At 45.0% G+C, this 20,231-nt stretch overlaps 1 protein-coding gene and 1 long non-coding RNA gene across 7 annotated transcripts in view; both read right to left on the bottom strand.

Moving 5' to 3' along the window:
• Nucleotides 1-19,616, bottom strand: part of LOC133401091 (cytochrome b5 reductase 4) — a 103,736-nt gene extending 84,120 nt beyond the window's left edge. For 5 of the 6 annotated variants that reach the window (XM_061673595.1, XM_061673594.1, XM_061673591.1 and 2 more), the window contains exons 1-7: nucleotides 19,163-19,616; nucleotides 18,904-19,057; nucleotides 18,364-18,464; nucleotides 18,080-18,164; nucleotides 5,807-5,885; nucleotides 5,635-5,692; nucleotides 646-739 (exon numbers count right to left, since the gene is read on the bottom strand). In XM_061673595.1, the coding sequence (XP_061529579.1) occupies nucleotides 646-739; nucleotides 5,635-5,692; nucleotides 5,807-5,885; nucleotides 18,080-18,164; nucleotides 18,364-18,464; nucleotides 18,904-19,057; nucleotides 19,163-19,246 (655 nt within the window). In that variant the 5' untranslated portion in view covers nucleotides 19,247-19,616. The remainder of the gene's footprint in view (nucleotides 1-645; nucleotides 740-5,634; nucleotides 5,693-5,806; nucleotides 5,886-18,079; nucleotides 18,165-18,363; nucleotides 18,465-18,903; nucleotides 19,058-19,162) is intronic. The other variant, XM_061673597.1, reaches the window with a different exon arrangement.
• On the bottom strand, nucleotides 13,775-17,552 carry LOC133401092 (uncharacterized). The gene is made up of 4 exons (XR_009768375.1): nucleotides 17,458-17,552; nucleotides 17,243-17,308; nucleotides 17,112-17,154; nucleotides 13,775-14,053 (listed from the first exon to the last, which is right to left on the bottom strand). It is a non-coding gene; the product is annotated as an uncharacterized LOC133401092 (long non-coding RNA).
• Nucleotides 19,617-20,231: the final 615 nt, after the last annotated feature.

Below are 20,231 nucleotides of genomic sequence, written 5' to 3'. Positions count from 1 at the left end.
GCCTTTATAAGTGGATTTCCGGCAATTTGGGGAAAAATGGTTGGCTGTGTGGTTGTAGGCTGTTCCACTCACCCCGGACACCCAAAATAAGAGAAAAGATGACACCTGTGGGTGGTAAAGCCTAATCAAATTTGAATTAAAGAAAATCTAGCATCATTATTTGAAAGAAAATCTAGCATCATTACTTTAAAGAGATGGCAAATTTATTTATTTTGTGTCAAAAGATTTATTTTGTTTTTTTGACTGGGTTCACTTTGGTAAAATATTCCCCGCCATATTTCTTGTATAGACACACACAGACATATATATATATATATATATATATATATATATATATATATATATATATATATATATATATATCGTGAGGTTTCTGAGTAAAATAACCCTTACATATGGTAAACTTTGGAAATAGTCAATTGTGTTGCATTAAATTGCAGTAACATTATGTCATGATGGGTAAAAATATGGCGCCCTTTACTGTCACTTTCCAGACTTTGTTTTCTACGGCTTTACCTAGAAATACATGTTCTAACAATTACACATTTGTCACATTGATAACATCCTGTACCACCTACTAACAGAACTACAAAATGTGTTTTTGCCTGAAAACAAAGTACAATTTCAACTGCTATATCTACTCACGTAAATGTACCATGTACGACATTTTTCCAAGCAGGACTTCGACTCGTAGTACGCCAGCCTCAAGATCAACAACGGCACATCCTGTGTTGGGTATCTAAGGGTTACATGACAATCGTGCATTATTAAAAAAAATCAATAAATAAATACAAAAAGTGTTTTTAAAGGTAAACCACACCCATAAGTAACCTAAAAAAACCACCCCAGGCTTAGAACTTCCTAAATTTCATGCTTCTGTTTTATTTGGTCATCATCTACTACAAAAATGACAGGTGAGAAAATGTCTAAGACCGAGGGGAATGTTGAGGATTGATTAAGGGGCATCCTCCTCTAATGAGAATCAAATGAGACCCACCCCCACATGTGAGGCCCGGCATGCACGTGTGATGGAAACAATGAGTCCCTGCAACTTATCATCACGGAATACAGATACAGTAATCCTCCGCCTCATTGCGGTTCTTGCTTCACGGTCTTGCTACATTGCAGATTTTTATTGCGTTGTTATGCTCTAATCTTTAATTTTTTATACTGTTTGTACAATATTTTTGTGTTATCGATTGCTCTTGCTCTCTCTCAATATATTATACAGTATGTGTTTAGCACTGCCGCGATAGCACATTTTTTAGAATAAATTGCCCCCAAAACTTTCAAGATAAACTATAGTATCGATGTTTTTCCTTATGCCACCGATATAATGATACAGCGGCTGTAATACAATGGGAAGGGAAAGTATTCAGATACCCTTAAATTTTTCACTCTTTGTTATATTGCAGCCATTTGCTAAAATAATTTAAGTACATTTTTCCCCCCTCAATGTACACACAGCACACCTTATTGACAGGAAAAAAACGGAATTGCTGACATTTTTGCAGATTGATTAAAAAAGAAAACCTGAAATATCACACACAGCCATAAGTATTCAGACAGACCCAGTCTGAGGTCCCGAGCACCCTGGAGAAGGTTTTCGTCCAGGATGTCCCTGTACTTGGGCGCATTCATCTTTCCTTCGATTGCAACCAGTCGTCCTGTCCCTGCAGCTGAAAAACAATCCGACAGCATGATGCTGCCACCACCATGCTTCACTGTTGGGACTGTATTGGACAGGTGATGAGCAGTGCCTGGTTTTTCTTCACACATACCGGTTAGAATTAAGGCCAAAAAGTTCTATCTTAGCCCGCAACCCTAGTGAGGATAAGCGGTACAGAAAATGGATGGATGACGTTCTATCTTGGTCTCATCAGACCAGAGAATCTTATTTCTCACCATCTTGGGAGTCCTTCAGGTGTTTTTTAGCAAACTCCATGCGGGCTTTCATGTGTCTTGCACTGAGGAGAGGCTTCAGTGGGGCCACTCTGCCATAAAGCCCCGACTGCTGGAGGGCTGCAGTGAGGGTTGACTTTTTAGAACTTTCTCCGATCTCCCGATTGCATTTCTTGCATCAGTCGGGGCTATATGGCAGATTGGCCCCTTGCTAAAAACACCAGAAGGACTCCAAGATGGTGATAAATAAGATTATCTGGTCTGATGAGACCAAGATAGAAATTGTTGGCCTTAATTCTAAGTGGCATGTGTGGAGAAGACCAGGCACTGCTCATCACCTGTCCAATACAGTCCCAACAGTGAAGCATGGTGGTGGCAGCATCATGCTGTCGGATTGTTTTTCAGCTGCAGGGACAGGGAGACTGGTTGCAATCAAAGAAAAGATGAATGCGGCCAAGTACTGGGATATCCTGGACGAAAACCTTCTCCATATTGCTCAGAACCTCAGACTGGGCCGAAGTTTCACCTTCAAAAAAGACAATGACCCTAAGCACACAGCTAAAATAGAGAAGGAGTGGCTTCAGAACAACTCCGTGACTGTTTTGGAATGGTCCAGCCAGAGCCCTGACTTAAACCCTATTGAGCATCTCTGGATAGACCTGAAAATGCCTGCCCACCAACGTTCACCATCCAACCTGACAGATCTGGAGAGGATCTGCAAGGAGGAATGGCAGAGGATCCCCAAATCCAGGTGTGAAAAACTCGTTGCATCATTCCCAAAAAGACTCATGGCTGTATTAGCTCCAAAGGGTGCTTCTACTAAATACTGAGCAAAAGGTCTGAATACTTATGGCTGTGTGATATTTCAGTTTTTCTTTTTTAATAAATCTGCAAAAATTTCAACAATTCTGTTTTTTTTCTGTCAATATGGGGTGCTGTGTGTACATTAATGTGGAAAAAAATTACTTGAATGATTTTAGCAAATGGCTGCAATATAAAAAAAAGAGTGAACATTGTGGGGGTCTGAATACTTTCCGTACCCACTGTATACAAAGAAATAAACTCAGAAATTAAGTTGTGTGGAAAAATGTGAAATGACACAGGGGAAAAGTATTGAACACATGAAGAAAAGAAGGTGCAAAAAGACATGGAAAGCCAAGACAACACGAAAAATCTATCAATAATCAAACAGCAATCCAGACCCTTGTCAGTGCAAATGAATATCAGCTGGTTCCGTCCTCATTGATGGCCTACAAAAAGGTCTCATTAGACACATCTCATGATGGGCAAGAGCAGAGAGCTGTCTCAAGACCATTGCAAACTAATTGTTGCAATACATAATGATGGCATTGGTTACAGGCGCATATCTAAGCTTCTGAATTTTCCAGTGAGCTCGGTTCAGGCCATAATACGTAAGTGGAAAGTCAATCAGACTACCATAAATTTGCCTCGATGAAGTGCTCTTCGCAAGATTTCTGACAGAGGAGTGCAAAGAATAATCAGAAGAGTTGTCAAAGGGCCAAGGACCACCTATGGAGAGCTTCAAAAAGACCTGGAATTAGCAGGTACTGTTGTCACAAGGAAAAGTGAGCCAATGTACTCCAAGCATGGCCTGTATGCACGCTCACCACGCAAGGCCCCATTGCTGAAAAAAAAAAAGCATGTCAAAGCTTGTTTAAAGTTTGCTAACATTTGGACAAGCTAGTTAAATACTGGGAGAATATAGTCTCGTCGGATGAGAGCAAAATTTAACTCTTTGGATGCCATAATGAACACCACGTTTGGAGGACAAAGGGCTCTGAACATCACCCTAAAAATATCATACCAACAGAGAAGTTCGGTGGTGGGAACATGATGGCGTGGGGCTGTTTTTTCAACAAATGGTACAAATAAACTTCACATTATTGACGGAAGGATGAATGATTATGATTTGCAAATTATTGTATTCTGTTTTTATTTATGTTTAACACAACGTCCCAACTTCATTGGAATTGGTGTTGTACTTTAGTATTAGACTGCATGACAAAACCAATAAAATTTATTTTTTTAAATCTATATGGGCACGGAAAATAGTCGGACAGTTTAAGGACAAGGTTCCTCAACGTACAATTGCAAGGAATTTAGGGATTTCATCATCTACGGTCCACATCATCATCAAAAAGTTCAGAGAATCTGGAGAAATCATTGCATGTAAGCGGCAAGGCCGAAAACCAACATTGAACGGGCGTGACCTTCGATCCCTCAGGCGCCACTGCATCAAAAACCGAGATCAATGTGTAAAGGATATCACCACATGGGCTCAGGAACACTTTAGAAAAACAATGTCTGTAAATGCAATTTGGCGCTACATCCCAAAGTGCAACTTAAAACTCGACTATGCAAAGCAAAAGCCATTAATCAACAACACCCAGAAACGCCGCCGGCTTCTCTGGGGCCGAGCTCATCTAAGATGGACTGATGCAAAGTGGAAAAGTGTTCTGTTCGAGCCCAGATTTCAAATTGTTTTTTGGAAATTGTGGACGTCGTGTTCTCTGGCCCAAAGAGGAAAAGAACCATCCGGACTGTTATGGACGCAAAGTTCAAAGGCCAGGATCTGTGATGTTATGGGGCTGTGTTAGTGCCAATGGCATGGGTATCTTACACATCTGCGAAGGCACCATTAATGCTGAAAGGTACATACAGGTTTTGAAGAAACATGCTGCCATCCAAGCAACGTCTTTTTCATGGACGACCTTGCTTATTTCAGCAAGACGATGCCAAACCACATTCTGCACGTGTTACAACAGCGTGGCTTTGTGGTAAAAGAGTGTGGGTACTAGACTGGCCTGCCTGCAGTCCAGATCTGTCTCCCAGTGAAAATATGTGGCGTTTTATGAAGCGTAAAATAATAAAACGGAGACCCCGGACTGTTGAACAGCTGAAGCTATACATCAAGCAAGAATGGGAAAGAATTCCACCAACAAAACTTCAACAATTAGTGTCCTCAGTTCCCAAATGTTTATTAAATGTTGTTAAAAGAAAAGGTGATGGAACACAGTGGTAAACATGACCCTGTCCCAGCTTTTTTGGAATGTGTTGCAGCCATAAAATTCTAAGTTAATGATTATTAGCTCAAAACAATAAGGTTTATCACTTTGAACATTAAATATCATGTCTTTGTAGTGTATTCAATTAAATATAGGTTGAACATGATTTGCAAATCATTGTATTCTGTTTTTATTTATGTTTAACACAACATCCCAACTTCATTGGAATTGGGGTTTGTATGATGAAAAGTTACAAAAATAACAATACAGAATACATGTAAACATGCATGCCTTTTGTTATGCTTTGCTTTTATCTGAACATACATGTTTCCATTCTTTTAAAATTATATAAAAGAAATGACCTGTTTAGTCAGCCACTGCTTGTTGCAGACAAACTTCATATTCACAGAAAAATATTTTGCAGATATAACTTGAGTCAATGTCAATCATTATTGTATACAAAGCTACGGGATGCCAATTACATTAGACGACATACATCATGCATGGTCCAGTGCTACTACCAATGTAAAAGGTAGCGTCGAGCCCTGTAAATGTTTTATTTTACATAGTATATTAATTTCTTTGTATTTATTTATTTAATTATTTATTCAAACTTTTTTAATTATTATGAGCTACTCAGTAAGTGTTCGTTTAACTTTTTTGTCCTATGAAAGAGGTGGACATACGTAGCAGATAAGTGGTATACCTTCCTTTGGGCATAAATAACCAGATGTACTGTTGTTGCAGTTTGGAACCAGTCGTACCTGCAAGGACAACACACAGATTAGACAGCAGAGGGGGGAAAGAAAAAAAGAAAGAAAGAAAAATCAATTGACATTGTTATTGTTTTTAATTATATTACAAATGTCTTTTTATACCGAGGTCGAGAGTCTTTGACGGAAAGAGGAGACACTTGGTTAGAGGTGGTGAAGACTGGTAGAGGTGGTGGCTTAATTGCTAAGGAGAAAATGGGGGGGGGGGGGGGGGGGGGGGAAACAAAATTGTTCAATTAAATCAAATGTGTATCAAAAAATGTCTGCTCATTAATGTTAATTTATTGTGATCCATCACATACTTTGATGCACTGAAATTGTGAAGCCACACGACAACATCCTATTAAACAGCGTTAACAGACATTGACATTCTTTTATTAATAAAGTTAGTAACACACAACATTTCCGGCAGGAACAGTTAACTAGTGATGGGCAAATGATACCGAGGCTTTGGCGCTTGTGTCACTCTTCCTGAAGCAGAGTGATTCGAAACGCTGTGTCGGAGCTTGTATCAAAACAAAAATGTGCCGTGACCTTCGCACGGTCTTCGCTCTTTCGCTTCGCGCGTCATTCCTGCAAAATGTTTTGAAGGTTTTCATTAGCTCATAGTCTTTCAGTGTGTGTCATTGGCTCATGGCGTTTCGTTTATTCTTTGGGTTAATCTGGAATGTGTTTTAGAGAATAGGGGAGCGCATCTGCATATTTTATTGTCATGACGATATAATCATTATTTGGTATGAATCAATGAAACACTTGAATGGCTTTTATTGCCGTCATGGCCCACCACTACTACACAAAATGATTCATACCCTGGCCTGCCGTAGTTAATGTAAATTTTCATTTGGTGGATTTAGCAGGAAACAAGTAAATTGCAAAATGTTTTAAAATGTTGTGTTAAGGGATTAAAATACATTTAAAATATATATTTGGCGAGCACGGTTGTAAGCATGTCTACCCCGCAGTTCAAAGGTTTCTGGGTCGGACTCTCTACTAAGGCCTTTCTGTGTGGAGTTTGCATGTTCTCTCCCTGCTTGAGTGGGTTTTCGCAAGGTTCTCCGGCGTCCTCCCACATTCCCCCAAAAATGCATGTTAGGTTACTTGAAGACTGTTGTCCACAAGTGTGAATGTGAATGATTGTTGGTCATCCTGCATTTGACTGGGAACCAGTCCATGGTATACCCCACATCTAGGCCAAAGTCAGCTGGGATAGGGTCATAATCAGCAAACCCTAATTTAAAAAAAAGAAAAAAAAAACACTAGAAAACTTATGTATGGATATAATTCTCGAGATTACGGAAGAAGCAACCAGCATCCATTAGAATACTGCAAAAGATTGTTTCTTTGCAATTGCCCAATAAGATCATGGATATACAACCGCAATTCCAAAAAAGTTGGGATGTTGTTAAACATAAATAAAATACAGAATACAATGATTTGCAAATCATGTTCAACCTATATTTAATTGAATAAACAACAAAGACAAGATATTTAATGTTAAAACTGATCAACTTTATTGTTTTTAGGAAATAATCATTCATTGAGAATTTTATGGCTGCAACACGTTCCAAAAAAGATGGGACAGGGTCATGTTTACCACTGAATGCAGCCCTATGGGTGGCACAAGTCAGTGCAAACTGTAGGCCGGTCCCAAGCCCGGATAAATGCAGAGGGTTGCGTCAGGAAGGGCATCCGGCTTAAAACCTCGCCAAACAAATATGAGCGTTCATCCAAAGAATTCCATACCGGATCGGTCGTGGCCCGGGTTAACAACGTCCGCCACCGGCGCCGTCAACATGCGGGGCGCCGTTGGAAATTCAGCTACTGTGGGTCGAAGTCAAAGAAGACGAGGAGGTGGAAAGCGGGTTCTTCGGCAGAAAGAGAAGAGGAAAACACAGAGCCTAGAACTGAATGTGGGGACTTTGAATGTTGGGACTATGACAGGAAACTCTCGGGAATTGGTTGACATGATGATGAGGAGAAAGGTTCATATATTGTGTGTCCAGGAGACCAGGTGGAAAGGCAGTAAGGCTAGAAGTTTAGGGGCAGGGTTTAAATTATTTTACCATGGTGTAGATGGGAAGAGAAATGGAGTCGGGGTTATTTTGAAAGAAGAGTTGGCTAAGAATGTCTTGGAGGTGAAAAGAGTATCAGATCGAGTGATGAGGCTGAAATTTGAAATTGAGGGTGTTATGTGTAATGTGATTAGTGGCTATGCCCCACAGGTAGGATGTGACCTAGAGGTGAAAGAGAAATTCTGGAAGGAGCTAGATGATGTAGTTCTGAGCATCCCAGACAGAGAGAGAGTCGTAATTGATGCAGATTGTAATGGACATGTTGGTGAAGGTAATAGGGGTGATGAAGAAGTGATGGGTAAATACGGCATCCAGGAAAGGAACTTGGAGGGACAGATGGTGGTAGACTTTGCAACAAGGATGCAAATGGCTGTAGTGAACACTTTTTTCCAGAAGAGGCATGAACATAGGGTGACCTACAAGAGCGGAGGTAGAAGCACACAGGTGGATTACATTTTGTGCAGACGATGTAATCTGAAGGAGGTTACCAACTGTAAGGTAGTGGTAGGGGAGAGTGTGGCTAGACAGCAGAGGATGGTGGTGTGTAAGATGACTCTGGTGGTGGGGAGGAAAATTAAGAAGACAAAGGCAGAGAAGAGAACCATGTGGTGGAAGCTGAGACAGGACGAGTGTTGTGCAGCTTTTCGGGAAGAGGTGAGACAGGAGGAGCTTCCAGAAGACTGGACCACTGCAGCCAAGGTGATCAAAGAGGCAGGCAGGAGAGTACTTGGTGTATCTTGTGGCAGGAAAGGAGAGAAGGAGAGTTGGTGGTGGAACCTCACAGTACAGGAAATCATACAAGGAAAAAGGTTAGCTAAGAAGAAGTGGGACACTGAGAGGACCGAGGAGAGGCGAAAGGAATACATTGAGATGCGACACAGGGCAAAGGTAGAGGTGGCAAAGGCCAAACGAGGCATATGATGACATGTATAGCAGGTTGGACACTAAAGAAGGAGAAAAGATATATACAGGCTGGCCAGACAGAGGGATAGAGATGGGAAGGATGTGCAGCAGGTTAGGGTGATTAAGGGTAGAGATGGAAATATGTTGACTGGTGCCAGCAGTGTGCTTGCTAGATGGAAAGAATACTTCGAGGAGTTGATGAATGAGGAAAATTATAGGGAAGGGAGAGTAGAAGAGGCAGGTGTGGTGGACCAGGAAGTGGCAATGATTAGTAAGGGGGAAGTTAGAAAGGCATTAAAGAGGATGAAAAATGGAAAGGCAGTTGGTCCTGATGACATTCCTGTGGAGGTATGGAAGCATCGAGGAGACGTGGCTGTGGAGTTTTTGACCAGCTTGTTCAATAGAATTCTAGTGCGTGAGAAGATGCCTGAGGAATGGAGGAAAAGTGTGCTGGTGCCCATTTTTAAGAACAAAGGTGATGTGCAGAGCTGTGGCAACTATAGAGGAATAAAGTTGATGAGCCACACAATGAAGTTATGGGAAAGAGTAGTGGAGGCTAGACTCAGGACAGAAGTGAGTATTTGCGAGCAACAGTATGGTTTTATGCCTAGAAAGAGTACCACAGATGCATTATTTGCCTTGAGGATGTTGATGGAAAAGTACAGAGAAGGTCAGAAGGAGCTACATTGTGTCTTTGTAGATCTAGAGAAAGCCTATGACAGAGTACCCAGAGAGGAACTGTGGCACTGCATGCGGAAGTCTGGAGTGGCAGAGAAGTATGTTAGAATAATACAGGACATGTACGAGGGCAGCAGAACAGCGGTGAGGTGTGCTGTAGGTGTGACAGAAGAATTTAAGGTGGACGTGGGACTGCATCAGGGATCAACCCTGAGCCCCTTCCTTTTTGCAGTGGTGATGGACAGGCTGACAGATGAGGTTAGACTGGAATCCCCGTGGACCATGATGTTTGTAGATGACATTGTGATCTGCAGTGAAAGCAGGGAGAAGCTGGAGGAACAGTTAGAAAGATGGAGGCATGCACTGGAAAGAAGAGGAATGAAGATTAGCCGAAGTAAAACAGAATATATGTGCATGAATGAGAGGGCTGGTGGGGGAAGAATGAGGCTATAGGGAGAAGCGATAGCAAGGATGGAGGACTTTAAATACTTGGGGTCAACCGTCCAGAGGAATGGTGAGTGTGGTCAGGAAGTGAAGAAACGGGTGGAGGAAGGTGTCAGGTGTGTTATGTGACAGAAGAGTCTCTGCTAGGATGAAGGGCAAAGTTTATAAAACAGTAGTGAGGCCAGCCATGATGTATGGATTAGAGACAGTGGCACTGAAGAGACAACAGGAAGCACAGCTGGAGGTGGCGGAAATGAAGATGTTGAGGTTCGCTCTTGGAGTGACCAGGTTGGATAAAATTAGAAATGAGCTCATCAGAGGGACAGTCAAGGTTCGATGTTTTGGAGACAAAGTTAGAGAGCGCAGACTTCAATGGTTTGGACACGTCCAGAGGAGAAATAGTGAGTATATTGGAAGAAGGATGAAGAGGATGGAGCTGCCAGGCAAGAGAGCTCAAGGAAGACCAAAGAGAAGGTTGATGGATGTCGTGAGGGAAGACATGATGGCAGTTGGTGTTCGAGAGGAGGATGCAGGAGATAGGCTTACATGGAAAAGGATGACGCGCTGTGGCGACCCCTAACGGGACAAGCCGAAAGGAAAAGAAAAAGAAGAAGGGTCATGTTTACCACTGTGTTACATCACCTTTTCTTTTAACAACATTCAAAAAACGTTTGGGAACAGAGGACACTAATTGTTGAAGCTTTGTAGGTGGAGTTCTTTCCCATTTTTGCTTGATGTACAGCTTCAGCTGTTCAACAGTCTGGGGTCTCCGTTTTATTATTTTACGCTTCATAATGCGCCACACATTTTCAATGGGAGACAGGTCTGGACTGCAGGCAGGCCACTCTAGTACCCGCACTCTTTTACCACAAAGCCACGCTGTTGTAACACGTGCAGAATGTGGTTTGGCATAGTCTTGCTGAAATAAGCAGGGGCGTCCATGAAAAAGACATTACTTGGATGGCAAAAGCATGTTTCTCCAAAACCTGTATGTACCTTTCAGCATTAATGGTGCCTTCACAGATGTGTAAGCTACCCATGCCATTGGCACTAACACAGCTCCATAACATCACAGATCCGGGCCTTTGAACTTTGCGTCCATAACAGTCCGGATGGTTCTTTTCCTCTTTGGCCCAGAGGACACGACGTCCACAATTTCCAAAAACAACTTGAAATGTGGACTGGTCGGACCACAGAACACTTTTCCGCTTTGCATCAGTCCATCCTAGATGAGCTCAGGACCAGAGAAGCCAGCGGCGTTTCTGGGTGTTGTTGATATATAGCTTTTGCTTTGCATAGTAGTTTCAAGTTGCACTTACGGATGTAGCGCCGAACTGTATTTACTGACATTGGTTTTCTGAAGTGTTCCTGAGCCCATGTGGTGATATCCTTTACACATTGACGTCTGTTTTTGATGCGATGCCGCCTGAGGGATCGAAGGTCACGGTCATTCAATGTTGGGTTTCGGCCTTGGTGCTTACATGCAGCGATTTCTCCAGATTCCCAAACGTTTATTGAATGTTGTTAAAAGAAAAAGTGATGCAACACAGTGGTAAACATGACCCTGTTCCAGCTTTTTTGGAACGTGTTGCAGCCATAAAAAGTTGCGTCCCAACTTCATTGGAATTGGAAACCGAAACGACACTTTGGTTGCTTCACCTCATGGAGAAGTTGCATATATACACAATGGGTACGGAAAGGGCGGCACGGTGACCGACTGGTAAGAGCGTCAGCCTCACAGTTCTGAGGACCCGGGTTCAATCCCCGGCCCCGACTGTGTGGAGTTTGCATGTTCTCCCCTTGCCTGCGTGGGTTTTCTCCGGGCACTCCGGTTTCCTCCCACATCCTAAAAACATGCATCAATTGGAGACTCTAAATTGCCCGTAGGTGTGACTGTGAGTGCGAATGGTTGTCTGTTTGTATGTGCCCTGCTATTGGCTGGCAACCAGTTCAGGGTGTACCCCGCCTCCTGCCCGATGACAGCTGGGATAGGCTCCAGCACACCCGCGACCCGAGTGAGGATAAGCGGCTCAGAAAATGGATGGATGGATGGGTACGGAAAGTATTCAGACCCCCGAAAAACGCTTTGTTATATTGCAGTCATTTGCGAAAATCATTTGCTTTGACACGTATAGATTTAACTCAGGTGCTGTCCATAAATTCAGATCATCCTTAAGATGGTTCTACACTTTCATTGGAGTCCCGATTCTCCTGATTATACTGATTGGACTTGATTAGGAATGAATTTCCAGCACCCCATTTTGACAGAAAAAAACAGAATTGTTGAATTTTTTGCGGATTTATTAAAAAAGAAAAACTGAAGCATCACACACAGCCATAAGTATCCAGACCCTTTGCTCAGTATTGAGTAGAACCACCCTTTTGAGCAAATACTGCTATGAGTCTTTTTGAGAATGATGCAAAAAGGTTTTCACACCTGGATTTGGGGATCCTCTGCCATTCATCCTTGCAGATCCTCTCCAGTTCTGTCAGGTTGGATGGTGAACATTGGTGGGCTGCAATTTTCAGCTCTCTCGAGAGATGCTCAATTGGGTTTAAGTCAGGGCTCTGGCTGGACCATTCCAAAACAGTCACGGAGTTGTTCTGAAGCCACTCCTTCTCTATTTTAGCTGTGTGCTTAGGGTCATTGTCTTTTTTGTAGGTGAAACTTCGGCCCAGTCTGAGGTTCTGAGCAATATGGAGAAGGTTTTTGTCCAGGATATCCCAGTACTTGGCCGCATTCATCCTTCCTTCGATTGCAACCAGTCTCCCTGTCCCTGCAGCTGAAAAACACCCCCACAGCATGATGGTGCCGCCACCATACTTCACTGTTGGGACTGTATTGGACAGGTGATGAGCAGTGCCTGGTTTTCTCCACACATACCGCTTGGAATTAATGCCAACAATTTCTATCTTGGTCTCATTAGATCAGAGAATCTTATTTCTCACCATCTTGGAGTCCTTCATGTGTTTTTTTTAGCAAACTCCATGTGGGCTTTTGTGTGTTTTGCACTGAGGAGCGGCTTCCGTCGGGCCACTCTGCCATAAAGCCCCGAATGGGAGAGGGGTCCAGTGACGGTTGACTTTCTAGAACCTTCTCCCATCTCCCGACTGCATCTCTGGAGCTCAGCCACATTCTTCTTTACCTCACTCACCAAGGCTCTTCTCCCCCGATTGCTCAGTTTGGCCGGACGGCCAGCTCTAAGGAAGGGTTCTGGTCCTCCCTTCAGTGCAGCAGAAATGTTTTTGTAACCTTGACCAGATCTGTGCCTTGCCACAATTCTGTCTCTGAACTCTTCAGGCAGTTCCTTTGACCTCATGATTTTCATTTGCTCTGACATGCAACGTGAGCTGGAAAGTCTTATATAGACAGGTGTGTGGCTTTCCTAATCAAGTCAAATCAGTATAATCAAACACAATTGGACTCCAATGAAGGTGGAGAACCATCTCAAGGATGATCAGAAGAAATGGACAGCACCAGTGACCAGTGTCACAGCAAAGGGTGTGAATACTTATGGCTGTGTGATATTTCAGTTTTTCTTTTTTAATAAATCTGCAAAGATTTCAACAATTCCGTTTTTTTTTTGTCAATATGAGGTGCTGTGTGTACATTAATGAGGGGAAAAAATGAACTTAAATGATTTTTGCAAATGGCTGCAATATAACAAAGAGTACAAAACGTAAGGGCGTCTGAATACATTCCGTACCCACTGTAAACACCAAAAGAAAAATAAGTTCTCTTCTTTCCTCAGAAAAAGTTTGTCTCTAGTTTACACCGTTCTTTCGTAATTAGCAGTGAAATACAAGCTACTTTCAGCCAAATCCGTTTCTGGAGGAAAACAACTGACAAAAAAGCCTTATTGTGAAAGCAGACACATCAAGCAGAACAATGACACCAGTATTTTTTTTTTTCCTTTCGTGAAAATCTCAAACATCTGAACATAAAACAACACCGAGAAAGTACTTTTGTCAGAAAAAAATGATTTATTTATAAGTATAACTATGTACAGAATTTACATTAGACAAAAATGCATGAACAAATGGGGCTCCCACATTGCACTTTTTTCCTCCAAACTCTCCTCCTCTACAGTTTGCTCAATGGTCCAGGTTTTTATTACCTTGCGCATAAAATCTTGCAAAGATTTATCCACATCTCGATTTTATTCTTTGGTGGCAGTGAATGGGATCTTGTGTGGTTGTCTCCTTGTGTGGTGGTCTCCTTGAAACCAGTCGCTACTTCTGCTTGAAGCAGAACCTGTGCAGTTTAGAAATATAACTATTACTATAAAATACATTGTTAAAAATCCCCTCCTTGAGCCGTCACCTTGTCTTGGTGGAGGGGTTTGTGTGTCCCAGTGATCCTCGGAGCTAAGTTGTCTGGGGCTTTATGCCCCTGGCAGGGTCACCCATGACAAACAGGTCCTAGGTGAGGGACCAGACAAAGTACGGCTCAAAGACCCCTAATGATGACGACAAACAATGGACTTTGTTTTCCCTTGCCCGGACGCGGGTCACCGGGGCCCCCCACTGGAGCCAGTCCTGGTGGTGGGGCTCGAAGGCCAGCGCCTGGTGGCCGGGCCTGCACCCATGGGGCCCGGCCAGGCACAGCCCAAAAGGGTAACGTGGGTCCCCCTTCCCATGGGCTCACCACCTGTGGGAGGGGCCATAGGGGTCGGGTGCAGTGTGCGCTGGCCGAAGGCGGGGACCTTGGCGATCCGATCCCTGGCTACAGAAGCTGGCTCTTGGGACGCGGAATGTCACCTCTCTGGCAGGGAAGGAGCCCGAGCTGGTGTGTGAGGTCCAGAAGTTCCGACTAGATACAGTCGGACTCGCCTCCACACACAGCTCGGGCTCTGGTACCAGTCCTCTCGAGAGCGGTTTGACTCTCTTCCACTCAGGAGTTGCCCACGGTGAGAGGCGCCGAGCAGGTGTGGGTATACTTATTGCCCCCGCGGCTCGGCGCCTGTACGTTGGGGTTCACCCCGGTGGACGACAGGGTAGCTTCCCTCCGCCTACGGGTGGGGGGACGGGTCCTGACTGTTGTTTGTGCCTCTGCACCAAACAGCAGTTCAGAGTACCCACCCTTTTTGGAGTCCTTGGAGGGGGTGCTGGAGAGCGCTCCCGCTGGGGACTCCATTGTTCTGTTGGGGGACTTCAACGCTCACGTGGGCAATGACAGTGAGACCTGGAAGGGCGTGATTGGGAGGAACGGCCCCCCCCCGATCAGAACCCGAGCGGTGTTCTGTTATTGGACTTCTGTGCTCGTCACGGATTGTCCATAACGAACACCATGTTCAACCATAAGGGTGTCCACAGGTGCACTTGGCACCAGGACACCCTAGGTCGCAGTTCGATGATCGACTTCGTGGTCGTGTCATCGGACTTGCGGCCGCATGTCTTGGACACTCGGGTGAAGAGAGGGGCGGAGCTGTCAACTGATCACCACCTGGTGGTGAGTTGGCTCCGATGGTGGGGGAAGATGCCGGTCCGACGTGGCTGGCCCAAACGTATTGTGAGGGTCTGCTGGGAACGTCTGGCCGAATCCCCTGTCAGAAGGAGTTTCAACTCCCACCTCCGACAGAACTTTGCTCATGTTCCGGGGGAGGCGGGGGACATCGAGTCCGAGTGGACCATGTTCCGCGCCTCCATTGCTGAGGCGGCCGAACGGAGCTGTGGCCGTAAGGTTCCACCAACACGCCTTCCCATGAGGAAGCAGAGTGTGGGTTCTCTGAGGCGGGCTCTCCTATCTCTGGGTTTGAGGTCTCCGAGGTAGTTAAAAAGCTCCTCGGTGGCAGGGCCCCGGGGGTGGATGACATTCGCTCGGAGTTCCTAAAGGCTCTGGATGTTGTGGGGCTGTCCTGGTTGACACGCCTCTGCAACATCGCGTGGACATCGGGGACAGTGCCTCTGGATTGGCAGACTGGGGTGGTGCTCCTCCTTTTTAAGAAGGGGGACCGGAGGGTGTGTTCCAACTACAGGGGGATCACACTGCTCAGCCTCCCTGGTAAGGTCTCATCAGGGGTGCTGAAGAGGAGGGTCTGTCGGGAAGTCGAATCTCAGATTCAGGAGGAGCAGTGTGGTTTTCATCCTGGCCGTGGAACAGTGGACCAGCTCTTCACCCTCGGCAGGGTCCTCGAGGGTGCATGGGAGTTCGCCCAACCAGACTACATGTGTTTTGTGGACTTGGAGAAGGCGTTCGACCGTGTCCCTCGGGGAGTCCTGTGGAGGGTGCTTCGGGAGTATGGGGTACCGAACCCCCTGATACGGGCTGTTCGGTCCCTGTACGACCGGAGTCTGAGTTTGGTCCGCATATCCGGCAGTAAGTCGGACTCGTTCCTGGTGAGGGTTGGACTCCGCCAAGGCTGCCCTTTGTCACTGATTCTGTTCATAACTTATGGACAGAATTTCTAGGCGCAGCCGAGGCGTAGAGGGGGTCCGGTTTGGTGGCCTCAGTATTGCATCTCTGCTTTTTGCTCATGATGGGGTTCTGTTGGCTTCATCAAGCCGTGAGCTCCAACTCTCACTGGAGCTGTTCGCAGCCGAGTGTGAAGCGGCTGGCAGCCCCTCCAAATCTGAGACCATGGTCCTCAGTCGGAAAAGGGTGGCATGCCCTCTCCAGGTCGGGGATGAGATCCTGCCCCAAGTGGAGGAGTTCAAGTATCTTGGGGTATTGTTCACGAGTGAGGGAAGAATGGAACGGGAGATCGACGATGCAGCGTCTGCAGTGATGCGGACTTTGCATCGGTCCGTTGTGGTAAAGAAGGAGCTAAGCCGAAAGGCGAAGCTCTCAATTTACCGGTCGATCTTCGTTCCTACCCTCACCTATGGTCATGAGCTGTGGGTCGTGACCGAAAGAACGAGATCCCGGATACAAGCGGCCGAAATGAGTTTCCTCCGCAGTGTGTCCGGGCTCTCCCTTAGAGAGAGGGTGAGAAGCTCGGTCATCCGGGAGGATCTCAGAGTAGAGCCGCTGCTCCTCCGCATTGAGAGGAGCCAGATGAGGTGGCTGGGGCATCTGATTCGGATGCCTCCCGGACGCCCCTCCTGGTGAGGTGTTCCAGGCACGTCCCACCGGGAGGAGACCCCGGAGACGACCCAGGACACGCTGGAGAGACTACGTCCTTCGACTGGCCTGGGTACGCCTCGGGATCCCCCCGGAAGAGCTGGATGAAGTGGCTGGGGAGAGGGAAGTCTGGGCGTCACTGCTAAAGCTACTGCCCCCGCGACCCGACCCGGATAAGCGGTACAAAAATGGATGGATGGACATTGTTGAAATTGCTGTCGTGGACAACAAAAAAAAATCTTTCAATTACCTGCGTATTGGAATGGGAGTCGAACGTCTGCTGGATGCATAACCTGGAAGTTTAAAAAAAAAAAAAAAAAAGATTACTAGAGAATACTTTTTATTGATAACGTTTTGCAAGGGTTAAAAAAAAAAAAATACTTTTCTTCCTCGCAGTCCTAAAAGACGTTCGACTCGCGGGTCTTGAATTCCTGCAAGATGGACGAGCTGTGAATGGAAAACTCTAATCAGTACTGGAGACAGATGTTACATTGTAATGTGAACTCGTTGGACTAAATGATGTTTTTTTTATACCAAGGATTGAAGGAGCGTGTTTGCTTCCTAAATATAGCTAACGCTAGCTGCAAACAAGTTACCTCAGTCTTCATCTTCGTCGGAGGAAGCTCGGGATGAAGCTTGGCTGCATTGAGGCTATCCAGGGGACTTCACTCATCTGACGATTCTGGATCCCATTTATTCAAATCCTGGTCGGCAGACGATCAGCTGGCAAGCGGCCGAGAGCATCTCGCCATATGTATGGGCCGTCATTTTGGACGATAGCTTTGCAACAAAGCGATCGGCTCAGAGCGTCATCCTTTATTCCGCCGCATGATGTAAGGCGTCAGTCACAGGAATATTTTTTTCTTGCCTTGGCGCAATAACTTTATAGTACCGAAAGCATTTTTTTATTTATTTATTTTTATTTTGTCTTCTCTCTTTTCTGCCAATATGTTTGTCTCTTCTCATTGTCTCTTGCACGCCGCCAGCCCGCCCCCTGCTTCTTCTTCCTCTGAGGAACGGACGTTCGCCTCAAGGCATTGTTGCCCTCTACAGGGTGACATTCCCCATTGCAGTTATCCAGAGGCTTGACGATCGCACAAAGTGCACAGACCCTCCCCGTTAAAAAATGCCATTGACGTCTTTAGACGGCACTGGGAGGGAATAGATGGATTCTGAATGACGTCTTTAGACGGCATTGGGAGGGAATGAGTCAAATACCTTTCATTGCTGTGGTGGGCTTCGTTGCCATCCTGCCCACCAGACACTCTTTCAACATGGACTCATAGTTTACCCACCGATGGACCTGTGGACAAACAGTCACTTTGTTGAGTCTTTACTTATTTGCAACAGTTTAAAATTCGAAGTCAAAGTCAAGGCCCAAGTACAAATGGGAAACACAATTTTTAGGTATAGGTTGTACATATATATATATATACTGTATAATGTAAAATGCAGTGCCAGTTGAAATAGAAACATGAACACCCGGCATAAAACATCCACACCTGATCGAAGAGGTCAGTGCCATCTATGCCTGCTGCTTTCATCAGCTCATCTTCTCCACCAGGGTGGTAGTCCATATAGGGAGTGACATTATACACCATACCTACAAACAGAAACGCTAATTTATTGCACATTGGTCTGCCGGCAGTCAAGGGGTGTACACCGCCTCTCACATGAAGTCCGCCTGGAATGGATAGTTACCAGTTGACCATGTTAAGCTCGAAAGAATAAGAGCGAGAACATTTGATGGACAGATGATGTTGCAGTAAGACTCTTATATTTCCATGAACACATTTAGGCATGTGTTTTGGGAAAGCTGGCACTAGCATTAAACCAAACACAGAAAATGTGTATGTTACAGATAGTGTGCCACTTTCTAGCACATGGGGAGAAGTTAGATTCGTCTTGGGTGCCATGCTCAATGCCATGGCACATCAGCTTTGGGTGCCTGTTAGTCAAAGTCATTCAACCAAAGGTCCTTTCAGTCACAATGTTAGCCCCAAGAGTCCTTAAGTGAATTGACATCTCTCGTGACAGCTTACCTCGTATACAAGTCCAGCAGTCATTCCTGGTGTTGTGTTTCTGCAATTCCTCTTGGGTAACTTCAATCCGACGCCCCCTCAACCCGGTTAGATCTTTTCCACTTTTGGAGAAGCGAATCCAGTCCATGAGACTGTGGCCTGGTTTCAAGGCAACCTTCATTGTAAAGGACAGGCATATACTTGAGGACGCGTAAACTTTATCCAGTATTTCCAACAAACGTTTACGATCAAAAAGTTTCATGAGATGTGTCCTTGTTACCTTGGCCCTCCCCGACTGGCCGGGCCGGGCGACCCGCTGCTGGGAGCTCGGCGAAGGGAACGACTGAGTTGGAATGTTCAACATGTTGCGAATGCCTCGCAGTTACCTCAACATTCGAGGAAAACCTACTCGAAGAAAAGGTCTTTACCTCGGCGAATAACAAATGAACCAAAACGCGCTCAACCTTGCGAAGAGCAAAATATGTGACTCGCAAAATTGCCTCCGTTCTGGCACATCGCTGTCGCAATGCAACTGAGCTACGATAAGATAGGTAACAAGCGACTCATATTCACAAAATAGAACGTGTCAACAACATCATTTTACAGCTAGCCCAGTCTGTTATGAGCGACATGCAAAATCCGCCGATTAACCACAACGACAAAGTGAATTAGCCATTTTAGTAAAACTACATTATTCGTAGCATGTTGCAACACCGCCAACAGTTAGACGTCATCATACCACGACGGAAATGAGACCTCTTCTTTTCTTGTAACGCCGGTTGATAGTCAAACTTGATGGCGCATTAGCGCCTCCTTCTGTTCCAACTTTGGAACAGACAGATCTTGATTCCACAAATATTAAATTATACAAATCGAAGTCAATCATTTTATTTTGAAGTCCCGTGCCCCTTAAAAATCAGAGCAATATTGTAACTTGTTCCCCAGTACCCCTTCTAAACTAACATCCCTCTCCCCTATTTTCCTTAAAATCCTCTTCCTGGCACTCCTCACATAACCTTGACCTATGTTTTCCCATCATCTTTCGAGTTTTATTGAAACCACAGTAGCCCAACCTTAACCTAGGTTAAACTATTGTTTCCTCCCTCCTCTGCGCACCGCTTACCCTATCGACTTTAATATACGTTTTAATCTTGGACAAATGTCTCCCTTTCCCTTCTCTATCCCATCTTTCCTGCCACATTTGATTGATTTGACAACATATTCAACTTTTGGTCTCTGCTTTACGAACATCATTTCTACACTTGCTTTCTTTTTCTCCACAGCCCTCTCGTTCCCTTCAACCCCTTCATGTGCCAGAACCCATAAACATTGGACTTGACCACCTTGTT

The sequence above is a fragment of the Phycodurus eques genome, chromosome 4, assembly GCF_024500275.1.
Source record: "Phycodurus eques isolate BA_2022a chromosome 4, UOR_Pequ_1.1, whole genome shotgun sequence".
NCBI classification, from domain to species: Eukaryota; Metazoa; Chordata; class Actinopteri; order Syngnathiformes; family Syngnathidae; genus Phycodurus; species Phycodurus eques.
Note: the sequence above shows the minus strand (reverse complement) of the source record. Positions and strands in the feature narration are given on the sequence as shown.